We start from the raw sequence: 12473 nt of genomic DNA, 5'->3' as shown, positions 1-12473 counted from the left end.
ATTTTTCTAGAACAACCCAATTTGGGATTATTTCATCAAACTCTCGAAGCTTCTGCTGGAGGGGCTGAGGGTGGAAGGCAGCTGCCCTCTGTTTCGACAGGTGAATTCCCTGAGCCGATTCCTGTCACCTTTCCTAGTGACAGTCTCAGTCGTGGTTATTTCTTTGGGGTTCCCACTAGTGACATGGCCATAACTACGGAGTGTGCTCACACAGAATCCCTTCTGTCGATGGGAGCGGATAAAGAGCATGTCTGGATTACCAGGTTATTGAGGGTCATAAAATCAACAGCATACCCCCCAGAAGGACACCCGCCGGAGGCAGTTTCTCTCCCCTGCCCCCACTGCACCGCCGAGCACGTGGGGTGAAGCTGCAGGAGTGAGTGGCCCTTGTCAGCGTGGCCACTCTCTGTCGGGAGGGGACGGGGGCACGAGGTGTGGGGAGGGTGTGTTCTCTCGCTGACAGCGGTGGGCTCTGGTCCCACGGGATAAAGGAAGACCCGGCCTCTCCCAAAAACTCCCCCACCCCAGCCTGAGCATCCCTTCTTGCATCTGCCCTGCACAGCAGCAGGAAGCTCTGAGTCCCCAGCGCCTGCTCCTCAAATCAAGGCCACCTGGCCGGACAGGGTCAGCCTCGCACATCTTGGGGTGCCGGCAGGTGGGCGGCTGCAGGTCAGAGTCAGAGGGGTTCCAGCCCCCAGAACAAGGGGGCTGCAGGGAATGAACAGGTGGACTCCAAAACCAGCGGGATGTGGGGGGCATGAACCACGATTCTCGTCCTTCTCGAAACGTGTTCCCAGGTGGGAAAATAGGGTGCCCTTGGAAGGTCACGTGTATGGGGCAGAGGGTTGGCCTGGATTGTGGCCTGAGAGGTCCAGTTGGGTAGGAAAACACCACCGATTCCTGTTCACTCACCGAGTGCAGGGCAGATGTGGAGCTGTCCCAGTAAGAAGGCTGTTAAGTGACCGCGTGTTTGTCAATAGACTCGGGTCGAGGGGAGCATGTCCGTGATGACGAGCTGCCACCTCGGGGACGGTCCGGCAGGGCAGACGGTGTGCTCACCGGCTTTTCCAGAACCCTGCATGCCGGCATCTGGAATCGCTCACAAGCAGAAAATCTAGAAGCCATGGCTGTGTTGTGTTAAACAGGCTCTTTAGCCTTGAGGATGGAGCACGCCGTCCTCAGCTGGGCCTGTGGCAAGCAGCTCCTCCTGCATCCTGTGTGTAGCAGATGGAAACCACAGATGGCCAGCATCCCAGGGAACAGGCCCCGTGGGTGAAGGAGGCCTCCCTGGGCAAGGCCCCCAGAGTCAGGCAGGGGCCCGAGGTCCACGCGACTGGCCGGAGGACCAGGCTCTTGGTGGTGAAGGCAGATTTGGTGCCCTGTTCAGCTCAGGGTTTGCACGTGGGATGGAGGCCTGGAGCTCCAGGTTGAAAGGAGGGTGCAGTGTGGAAGGATGGAGAGGTTCAGTGATCCCGGGGGCCCGCATCCAGCGAGGCCAGGCAGCGTTCTGTGCAGCAAAGGGTCGGTATCTGGTTCCCTCACTGACACCTGTGAATCTCCTCTGTGTTCCAAGAGCGGGCCAAGCCTCGGGGTTCAGAGCGTGGCCTCCGGTCCTGCGTGGGAATCCTGTGTGATTTTGAGCACGAGATTGGCTTCTCTGTGTCTGTTTCCTCATCTGTAAATTAGCGTGGACAGTAGCAGAGCCCACCTGGTGGGGTCCCAGGAGGGGTTTAAGGGGCCCGTTCAAGCCCCGTCCTGAGAACAGTGCCTGGCACACAGCAAGGAGAAGCCACGCCGCCAAGGTTGCCTTTAAAGAGCATGTCCAGCTGCCACTACCTACGTCCGCGTGCAGCTGGTGAAACCCATTGGGACCCAGCTGCTTAAGCAGAAGTATCAACAGAATCTCCAAAAAAAATAATTTTGAAATGATTACGTATATGATATAATTTATTGTTTTAGCAAAAAGTTCCTTTTCCCCTGCTTGCCTTTTCCAAGAAGATACAATCTGTCTTAAACAGATTCCATACTTGCTAGAACTTGTAGACGAGAGAGATGTTTATGTTTTGCAAGAATCAGAAATATCCACGAGCTGTGCCTTTGGGGCTGCCAATGGCTTGAGGACTTTTTAATGATAATAAAGTCGTCCCTTGGTATCTGCAGGGGATACAGTCCAAGACCCCCAGTGGATGCCTGAATCCGCAGGTAGTACCGAACCCATATACTATGTTTTTTCCTGTACGTGGAAACGCTGGACAAAGGGGCAATTCACGTCCCGGGTGGGACTGAGTGAGACGGCCAGGCACACCTCGTTTTACTGTACTTCACAGATAATGTGTTTTTTACAAATTGAAGGTTTGTGGCAATCCTGCATCTAAGGAGTCTATCATTGCCATTTTTTCAACAGCATTATTTTTTAATTAATGCTGATTTTTAACATTTAAATTGTTTTTTAGACATAATGCTGTCACGCACTTAATATACTATAGTGTGGTGTAAACATAACTTTTATATGCTCTGGGAAGCCAAAAACTTCGTGTGACTCAGTTTATCGCAATATTCACTTTATTGCAATGGTCTGGAACCAGAGCTGCAGTGTTTCTCAGATCTGCCAGAGCATGAGATTTCATCTCACTATTCAGTGTGTACTTTAAATCTTATGAATTGTTTATTTCTGGAATTTTCCACTTAGTATTTTTGGACCGTGGTTGACTGAGGGTAACTGAAATCACAGAAGGTGAAATCGTGTCTAAGGAGGACTACTGGGTTAAATAATGTGGCTTCACTTTAATTTCTATTAAATATTCACATTATCCCGGTTTATATAAAACTGATGCTAACTTTGTCATCCTGAGAGGTTCACAAAAATCAAGAGAAAATATCTGAGGATGTTTATCACCAATAGTTGGGAAACTATTTTAGAGCCTGTAATAGAGCGTCTGTGCTTACACAAGGCTTCTCAATGGAAAATTCTAGAATGTTCCACCAGGGGAACATTCCCTCCTGACTGCAGTGGCTGCACATCCTGGGCACTATTCTCGTCCTTGGCCCTGGTGAGGGTCAGTGCCGTGGAAAGCTGGCCTGAGGTCCTGCCCAGGAGACAGCGTGAGTCCGGCCGATCCCCTCTGCTGCCGTCCACCAGGCCCAGGCCAGGCCAGGCCCTGGACGTCTGCCTCTCCCAGCCTCACCTGGTGTCTCCAGCAACCTGCATGAGGTCTGTTCTGTGTCAGGCACTTAATTAATCTGTGGGAAATACAGGTTGCTCTTTGGGACTTTCTCATAGCTACGCTGAACTTTTCCAAAGAACAAGATTTTTTTTTTTTTAACATGCAGTGATTGCTAAAAAATAAGGTAAAGAAGAGTTTTTAAAGTTCTGATTTTATTATAAATCAAGCGAGCATCGCACTTCTGAGAGAAGTGTTTCTTCCTGAGGTCTGGACCAGGGATGCTCTTTGGACACTCATGGGCACCCTGCGTGGACCGCCATCTGTGCACCCCACCCCCAACACCCCCTTACCCGGGGCCTCCGCTAAGCCCTCCGCTTCCTGCTGCTCCTCTTGCCTCACCTCCCACCGGCTCCCAAGGGCTCATATCTTACCCTGGGTACCTGTTTCCCCCAGGGTTAGAAACTGGCTTCCTTCCCTCAGTGACAGATCCCTCCCAGGCCTGCGGGCATCGCCCGGCTGCTCTCAGCCCCTTTCCCTCCACCCGAGTTGCCTTTGTCCCTGGCTAGGCCCTTGCCCATCTTCTCTGGGCCGTAACAATAATCCTGTGGGCCCACACCCCACACGTGACGGCCACCCACCTCCCAAGGACCCGACCCAGAGGAAAAACAGACCCTGTGCTCTGCCCCCCCAGGAGAGATTCAGATGCTGACCTCTCAAACTTATACCTCCTATAGTGGGGACAATTGTGCCCCCCTAAAGATATACTGAAGTCCTATATAGTCTTGTAAATCAACTATACCTCAATTAAAAAAAAAAGATACATTGAAGTCTGTTCCTTCCTCCCCCCACCTCCCCTCCCCCACCCCCCATACCTGCAAACATGTCCTTATTTGGACACAACATCTTTGCAGAAGGAAAGATGAGATCATCCTGGATTAGGATGGGCCTTAATGCCATGACCAGTGTCCTGGTAAAAAGGGGGAAATGTGATGCAGAGACAGGGAGATGCACAGGGAGAGGCCACATAACCTGAGGCAGAGATGCGGTGGTGCGTCCACAAACCTACGGACACCTGTGATTGACAACAAACCACCAGCAACCAGGGGAGGCGTGGGACAGGTTCTCCCCTAGAGCCCCCGGATCGGCCCTGCCCACACCTTGGTTGTGGACTTCTGTCCTCTAGAACCAAGAGAAGATTAATTTCTGTCCTTCTAAGGCAGCCAGTATGGCACTCTGTTACGGCAGCCCCAGGAAATAACCCTCCTCCCATCCCAGCCTCCTCCCTCTCTGTCCTCCTGGGAGCACTGGACACGCATCCCTGTGCTCCCCTGGTCTCCCTCCCTGTGTTCTGGCTGGATCCTTCCACTTGTCCAGCTCCTGAACCACCTCCTCCAGGAAGCCTCCCCTGCCTGCTTGCCTGCCTGGCCACCAAGACCGGGACTGATGACCCATCTGCACCCTCACAGCACACTCCTTGCACAATCTAAAGCAGGTGTTCCCAACAGGGGGCGATGCGTCCCCCACCCCAGGGGACACCTGGCAGTATGTGGAGGCACTTGTGCTTGTCACATCTGGCTCAGTGCCACTATTGCATGCAGTGGTTAGAGGCCGGGGATGCTGCTAGACATCCTATAATGCACAGGACAGCCCCACAACGAAGAATGGTCCATTGCTAGATGCCCCTAAGTGTCCAGGCTGAGACTCTCTGACCTAGAGAACACTCGCTTCTGCAGAGATATCGTATATTCCCCTGTTTGTCTACCCTGGTCCCGCTGGGGACTGCTGTATCACCCATGGCTGTGGTCCAGCTGTGCCTGCCACATCACCTCCCTTCTCCTAATTGAGTGACAGGTCATAACATTGGACAGTCTTGTCAGTATCCGAGGGAGAAAATAAGTGTTTAACCTCTTGGGTACAGTTCCTTCCATGGCAATGACTTTGATAGACCCAAACATGTCTTTAAGGATGGGTAGACCACAGGATGATGCTCCTGGCTGTGTGTGCAGTGAAAGGTTGTGTTCTGATGGGGAGAGAGTGGAAGCTTCCTTCTGGGTGTCCCCAGGGTTCACCCAGGCATCTTTCCCAGATACAGCATCACCTTCCGCTCCCCTGGGCACATGCAGCCCATGCTGCACTGTGAGAACAGCTCTGCTAGGGAGAAACTGCAGTGCCTTTCTCCATCCATGTGTACCCGTGCACAAAGCTTCATCCTGGTCCCTGACTGGAGGATCCTGGTCTTTTCCACCGATAACCCCCAAGGGTAGCTCCAGTCCATCCACGTGGCAGTGCAGCCCCTCGTGCTCCTCACCACGCGTGCACTGTCCCCAGCATCCTATTTCCCATGGAATGTTCTAGTGGCATGCCTTGAACTTGCTTTTCTAATAGGCTTTATGTGCATGACTATGAATTAGTGCCCAATGTCAGAATTATAAGACAATAAGACATTGCGTCCTTAAGGTATAACTTCCAGTTACACCCTGATGGCCCCCTTCTGTCTCAGCAGCAACAACACAACTTGTAATGACCCTAAGGCCCTGCAGGCAGGGGCCAGGATCACTTTGTCTTTCTAAACCCAGCGCCCAACATACTGCGTGAGTGAATGAATGAACAAAGATGAAGAAGGGACAGAACCAGACTGAAATTCAGTGTGCCCATCGGGGTAACGAAAGCCTCATAAGACCAGGTGGCGGGTCCAATGACCTGGGTCTGGGGTCACTTGTTAGCTGTGTGAAAATGTTTTCATGTTGACTGGCCCCTGAAAAGCCATAAGCAAAAAAAAATGTCAAACCAAAGGACCCGCTAATTGTTCTGTTTGACAGAAGCGGCCCCAGAGAACGGTGTTCTCATCGGCACTGCTCTGCATCAGTATTACGGTGAGATTTTGAGATGTTTAAGGTCGTTAGGGCAGAAGCCTGTGGCTGCACATAACTCTGTGTTTACAATCTGGAACGAGGCAGGTTGATTGTAATTAGGAGAAGTTTACTTTTCTAACCTCTTAATGCTAGCACAGAGCCACCATCATGGACTGAGTAAACCGTCACATCAGGTCCTTTAGCATTAAATACAGGTAGAGGTATGGGGAAAGCAGGGAGGGTTGGGAGGGAATGAACTGGGAGATTGGGATTGCCATATGTACATTACTAATAAGAAAAGAAATACCAAATTGTACACTCTAAATATATGCAGTTTATTATATTGAAAAAAAAAATACAGGTAGAGGTATTTTAGGGAAAACAAGAAGTTATTTGAAGGAAAATCTCCAGAAAAGACTCGCTGAGTATTAGTTACATGGAAATAGATAAGAGAGAAATAGCAATGTTAGGAAAATAAGAAAAACTGTTCTTAATTGGTTGTATGCACCTTAAAATTCTCAAAATGCTTTCAAATTCAATATCTTCTCTGACATTCATAATGATGCTGCAAAGTGGGGTTTGTCCCTGATTTACAGAGGAAAATACAGAGGCTCAGAGGAGGTGGGCTGAAGGTTTCCCTGAAATGCAGACTCCAGGAGACTGTACCCTGGAAAGAAGAACGGGAGCTATGACGTCACTAAGTATTAGAGAAACACAAATCAAAACCACAGTGAGGTATTACCTCATACAGGTCAGAATGGCCATCACCAAAACATCTACAAATCATAAATGCTGGAGTGGGTGTGAAGAAACCCTCCTGCACTGTTGGTGGAAATGTAAATCGGTGCAGCCACTGTGGAGAACAGTATGGGTGTTCCTTAAAAAACTAAAAATAGAGTTACTGTATGATCCAGCAATTCCACTCCTGGGCATATACCCAGAGAAAACACCAATTAAAAATGATACATGCACCCAGATGTTCATAGCAGCACTATTTACAATAGCCAAGAAATGGAAGCAACCTAAGTGTCCATCGACCGATGAATGGAGAAAGATGTGAGATACATATATATACATATATATATACACACACACACACATACACACACACAAATATGTGAAGAAGATATGAGATATATATATCCAATGGAATATTACTCAGCCATAAAAAAGAATGAAATTTTGCCATTGCAGCAACATGGATGGACCTAGAGATTCTCATTCTCAGTGAAGTAAGTCAGACAGAAAAAGACAAATGATATCACTTACATATGTGGAATCTAAAAAAAAAAAAAATGATACAAATGAACTTATTTCCAAAGCAGAACCTGACACACAGACGTAGAAAACAAACTTATGGTTACCAAAGGGGAAAGGAGGAGAGGGACAAATTAAGAGTATGGGATTAACAAGTACACACTCCTATGTATAAAAGAGATAATCAACAAGGACTTACTGTATAGCACAGGAAACTACATTCAATATCTTGTAATAAAGTATAATGGAAAAGAATATATATATAAAATACATATATTTGGGGAATACATATATATAACACAATCATTTTGCTGTACACCTGAAATTAACACAACATTGTAAATCAACTATACTTCAATTAAAAAAATAAAGACGTTCCCCGGTGGCCTAGTGGTTAGGAATTGACACTTCCACCGTCGTGTCCTGGGTTCAGTCCCTGATCAGGGAACTGAGATCCCTTGAGCTGTGCAGTGCAGCCAAGAAAAAATAAAAAATAAAAATAAGGGAAAAAAAAAAAAAAAACAATGGGAGTTGGTTCAACATCAGAATGGCCCTGGACTATCGGAGGCCTGGGGTGGACAGAGTGACTCTCCCTTCTTGGTGCAGTGGGCACCTCAAGGGCATTTCAGCACGAACGGCTTTGCCACCCTGGTTTTCAAGCCAGTGTGTCACTGGGTGATGCTTAAACAGCCCATCAGAGGAGGACAGACGATCAATGAAAGGATAGTTGTTAGCTGCAAACTTGGGTATGAGACAGGGGGCAAAAGGAGAGTGCTTTGTGGCCAGCTGAGTGCAGTGACAATGCTGAGACCTCCGACGGCCACACATGGGCTCTGTCTCCCAGCTGCTGAATTGACTGAGTGCTGGTGCTTTATGTTCATAATTCTTCTCGGGAAGAAGAGGCAACAAAGACTCATCTGTTCATTTGGGGTTTTGTCTGTTGTTTTTTGTAACAATTGAGACTTTCACAGAGAATAAACAAAGTATATGTTCATGCCAAGAGCGTCAGAATATTCCAAGATTATTGTGAGCTTGTATTTGTCTGGCTGCTTTTAGTTCAGAATTCTTCAGTCATACCATACATTTTCAGTATTATAGAAAAGAATGATAGAGATGGTTAGAATTTGCATTTTATGCAAAAAAATAGCCCTTGATGTTTGTTCCCACTTAAGTGGAATTGATGCCGACATCCCAGCAAAGATGCGTTTGCCTATGTTTAATGACATAACATTGGACTTTGATCTTGACCCACACAATGATGATTATAAATGTATTAGCTTTTCGTGGTCCTTTTCATCAAGTGTAGCTATACCACATAAGCAAAGCAGGAGAGACATGGGGAAGTTCCTAGAAGTCAATAAATGGTGGTTTCCTGTCTTCTTTTCCAGTTTTCCTTCCCCCTTTAGCAGCTCATTTCTTGTGGACTAAGCAGCTCATTAGAAGAGGTGGTCTTGCCCTTGATTGGCAGATGGAAAAGCTAAGCCAGAGGGATGTCCAGAGGAGAAGAGCAAAACGGTAGCTCTGGATTTCTGACTCTTCGAGTGGACATTGCTCTGAGTCTCCACTGTTGAAAAGACAAATGTCAAAAAGGAACCAGAAGCTCTGAATTTAAACAGCCTCCCATTCCCAGTGTGTAGGGATCCAGTTCCATTTTCCCCGTGACTTGAGATGTCTTCCCGGGAGAGATATGGGTGGGTTATCAGAGAGCCCTAAGATGGGGGGATCTTGCCCCGCCGACCGCACAGACCTGGTGGCTGCTCCCATCAGTGCCTGTGCAAGGGAACAGGGATGCAGTGTGGCCCAGCCGGGCCTTGGGGGTGAGGTCTGCTCCCCATCCAGGTCCCCTCACGCAGCTGGTACGTGCCCGTGTCGTGCTGTAACCCAGAACAGCAGAGAACAATGGTAGTGCAAGTTCATAAACAGGAGGCGGCTGAGAACACTGTGCACACATTTGCTAGTGGAGGAAACTGGGTGTTTCCATGCCACCTACAAAACACGTGCCTGGGATGCTCAGGGAGACAAGCAGGACAGGTGAAGGGACGTGAAGTGCAGGGAACTGTAGCTGAGAGGCTGAGAGAATGTTTTCCCTGATGAGCCGTCAGGAGGCAGTATGGGGAGCGGCTGAGCCTAGAGCAGTAAGAGCAGCGCCGACTCACCTGATGGAGGGTCCAGCCCCGCCCAGCTCTTCGTGGTCCTCACTCTGCCCATTCCCTCGGATGCCAAGTGAACCCTCATTTCCCAGGGCTCCCTGGAGGGGTGGTGATGGCCTGAGACTTGGCCACGCATCAGTGTCTGCTGGTTCCTTCTCAATTGTGGTCTAGAGCCTGTGCCCATCCTGAGCCAAACCAGACCCTCTGGTCACTGCAGACCCAAATGCTCCGTCCTTCAGACCAGAGCACCCCCGGTCAGCACAAGAGGAGCGGACCTCTCCCCGGTCCCCCAACCCACCAGGGATTGTGTGAGGAAGCACTGGCCTTGCCTGAACCCCTCACTGGCGACTTCCGCCTCTGTGTAACTAGCCCTACCTTCTCCTCAGGAACCAGCTCCCTCTTGGCGTGAATTACAAGAAATTCATTCATTGCTCCTGAACTTGGATGTAAAAAGTCAGAGTTTTAAATTATGTGTGTGAATATATAATTATACACATCTGTACATAAACATGTATCTCTGAATTATAATTAAAGGCATTCTGTGGTAGGAGGGAAGGGAAGTTAGAACAGCATTTTGCCTCCAGGACCACGGCTCCATTTTGCATCAATGCTCTTTTGATAAAGCTGGTCCTCCCAGCTCAGGCACAGGACCTGGAGCAGCGGCTGCCTTTCAGCATGCTGGGATGATCTCAGGCATTCCGAAGACGCCAGCAGCCTGCATGTCTCTCTCTCTCTCTCTCTCTCCACAGAAAGCTCGCCGGCCACTGGAGTCCTCCATCCATTCGGTGACAAAGCTGTGATGTTCCGTATCTCTCCTTTCATCACACTGATTCAGAAATCCCCGGCACTTTGTGTGTTCTTAACAAAGAGGGAGGGAGTCGGGATTACTGCTGGTTCTAATCTGGTTTATCTTTTCCTCTCATGCAGGGGCGGATCTGTAGGAAAGCTGGCAAATCAAAAAAGTCCTTCAGTCGCAAGGAAGCCGAAGCTACCTTTAAGAGTTTGGTGAAGACTCATGAAAAATATGGCTGGGTCACCCCGCCCGTCTCCGATGGCTGATGTTTGCGACATGCATTAGACGCTTAAGCCGCCTCTCCACACACACAGATACCCGACATCTCCTCCTCCACGCTGAGCATCCTTCATCCTTTTTTACTCCAGTCGGAACTGAATCCTGAATGCCAAGGAGACGTTTAAGTTATTTATGATCAGATGTGTTTACAGAGAGAAAGAGGGAGCCAACGTTGTTCGGGATTAGGTTTCGATTATAAATGAATGACCATCTCTACGTCACTTTAGAACAAATGTCAAGATGGTGACATGCCCCAGCCCACCTGCCCCTCTGCCCGCCCCGTCACTTGGCCCTGAGCTTCTTTCCATGACAGCAGCTCCGAAGAGCAGGCAGGAAACTCAATGCCCCATGCTCGACCCGTTTACATGTAAATGGGGCCGTTCATATTTAACAGGAACGCCCTGCATCACCGGTACATGTTTGCTGTGCTCTGTATCTCTGTTTCTCTCCCTGGCAGGTCAACATAACTTGAAGACGTGTCTTTCTGTGGCCCTGTGTCATGACATGTAGACCTCATTTGTGCTATGACCTTTGGCTCATGAAAACAAAAATTTAATATTGCCAGGTTCTAGTGATTTAAAACAACCACCACCCACCTGGTTAAACCGTGCTCCCAACACTGATACTGCGGTGTGTGTGGTCCCACAGCTCAGCCTGCACCTTTGGGTGAAGCCAGGGGTGCTGTGGCCACAATGGGGCACAGGGTGCAGACGCCAGGGGCGATCTCCCTTCAGCTCAGAGCAATGGTGGTAAGATGCGGACAGTCTCTTCCGACACCATGAGATGCTCCTACAACATCTGTGTTCCTGTCTTCTCTCTGCTGGTCAACCCACTACCAAAAGCAAAAGACAATGTCCCATTCGCTGACGTCACCTGCCTCATTTTCTTCTGTGTGCTCGTGACAGGGAATGCCAGAACCGCCAAAGGAGACCCGGTGACCGTACGATGATTTGCATGGCCCCGTAGTCACTTGTGTGTCCCTGAGGCTGGGATGCGTGAGCACCCACGCTAGGATATAAACTTCTGTTATTTAATCTCCCCACAATTTCATTTTTCTCTTCTGTTAAGTTACTTAGAACTTTCTAAGAAACTCCATGAAATGAGGAAACACTGTTTATAATAACATGCGGAAAGAGGTTAATGTTCACTCCAAGTGGAAAAATCTTATTGGACACATTTTAAATAAAACCATGCATACCTGAATCCAGTCATTGTGGGCTATCCTTCCATTTAAAATATTTAATCTATTTTTAAAATTTTAAATTTAAAATACTACAAATACTATGACAGCATTCTGCAACAGGGTGCAGGAAAGGAGTCTTAGGGACTCCCATGGTCTTTGCAAAATTCCAGTGGATTAAAATGGTCCCCAGAAGCAACCAGGGAGACAATTAGAAACTAAGTGGAAGCATTAAGGGATGATTTGACCAAACTCGGATGTTGCCAATTATATTTTGCCACTGTGAAGGAAGGGGAATTGTCTTTGCTGATTATATTAAATTCTTCAGGCAGTTTTGGGTACTCAGAGACCTGTTCACTCATCCAAGGTGATAAGAGATCCGAGACACCTCGCCTCAAAGGGTGGAGGTCCGCTCCTCCCAGCAGGGTCGGTCATTCCTCCAAATCTACCCTTTATTGCTAGTTTTTTTTGTGACCTTCTTATGTGCCCCAGATACACACGCAGTTCTGTGTGGCCAAAATGATTGACCTCCTGCTCGAGTTCCCTCTGAGTAATAATAGTCATGAAATTCAATGACAATGAACTTAAAGCATCCATTCACCTGATCCTCTGCGGTGGAATTCTCCATCCTGGAAACCTGACGTTTCACTAATGGTCTTTGGGCCCCTGGGCTCCTCGTTGTATTGGAATTACACGGTGGCTACTGAAGAATCTAGGACAGAAATACTGGACAGGGAGAGCACCTGCGTTTCTTTCTTTCCAGAGAGTTTCCTCTTCCAATTTTAAAATAATAGCAAC

At 48.5% G+C, this 12473-nt stretch overlaps 1 protein-coding gene across 1 annotated transcript in view; it reads left to right on the top strand.

The window, feature by feature from the left end:
* The window catches only part of UBE2QL1 (ubiquitin conjugating enzyme E2 Q family like 1), a 43016-nt gene extending 30874 nt beyond the window's left edge, over positions 1–12142 (top strand). Inside the window, exon 2 of the mRNA XM_057710011.1 lies at positions 10351–12142. Within this exon, the coding sequence (XP_057565994.1) occupies positions 10351–10482 (132 nt within the window). The 3' untranslated portion in view covers positions 10483–12142. The remainder of the gene's footprint in view (positions 1–10350) is intronic.
* Positions 12143–12473: the final 331 nt, after the last annotated feature.

This window comes from Hippopotamus amphibius, chromosome 15, assembly GCF_030028045.1.
Source record: "Hippopotamus amphibius kiboko isolate mHipAmp2 chromosome 15, mHipAmp2.hap2, whole genome shotgun sequence".
NCBI lineage: Eukaryota > Metazoa > Chordata > Mammalia > Artiodactyla > Hippopotamidae > Hippopotamus > Hippopotamus amphibius.
This window is presented reverse-complemented; position numbering and strand designations above follow the sequence as displayed.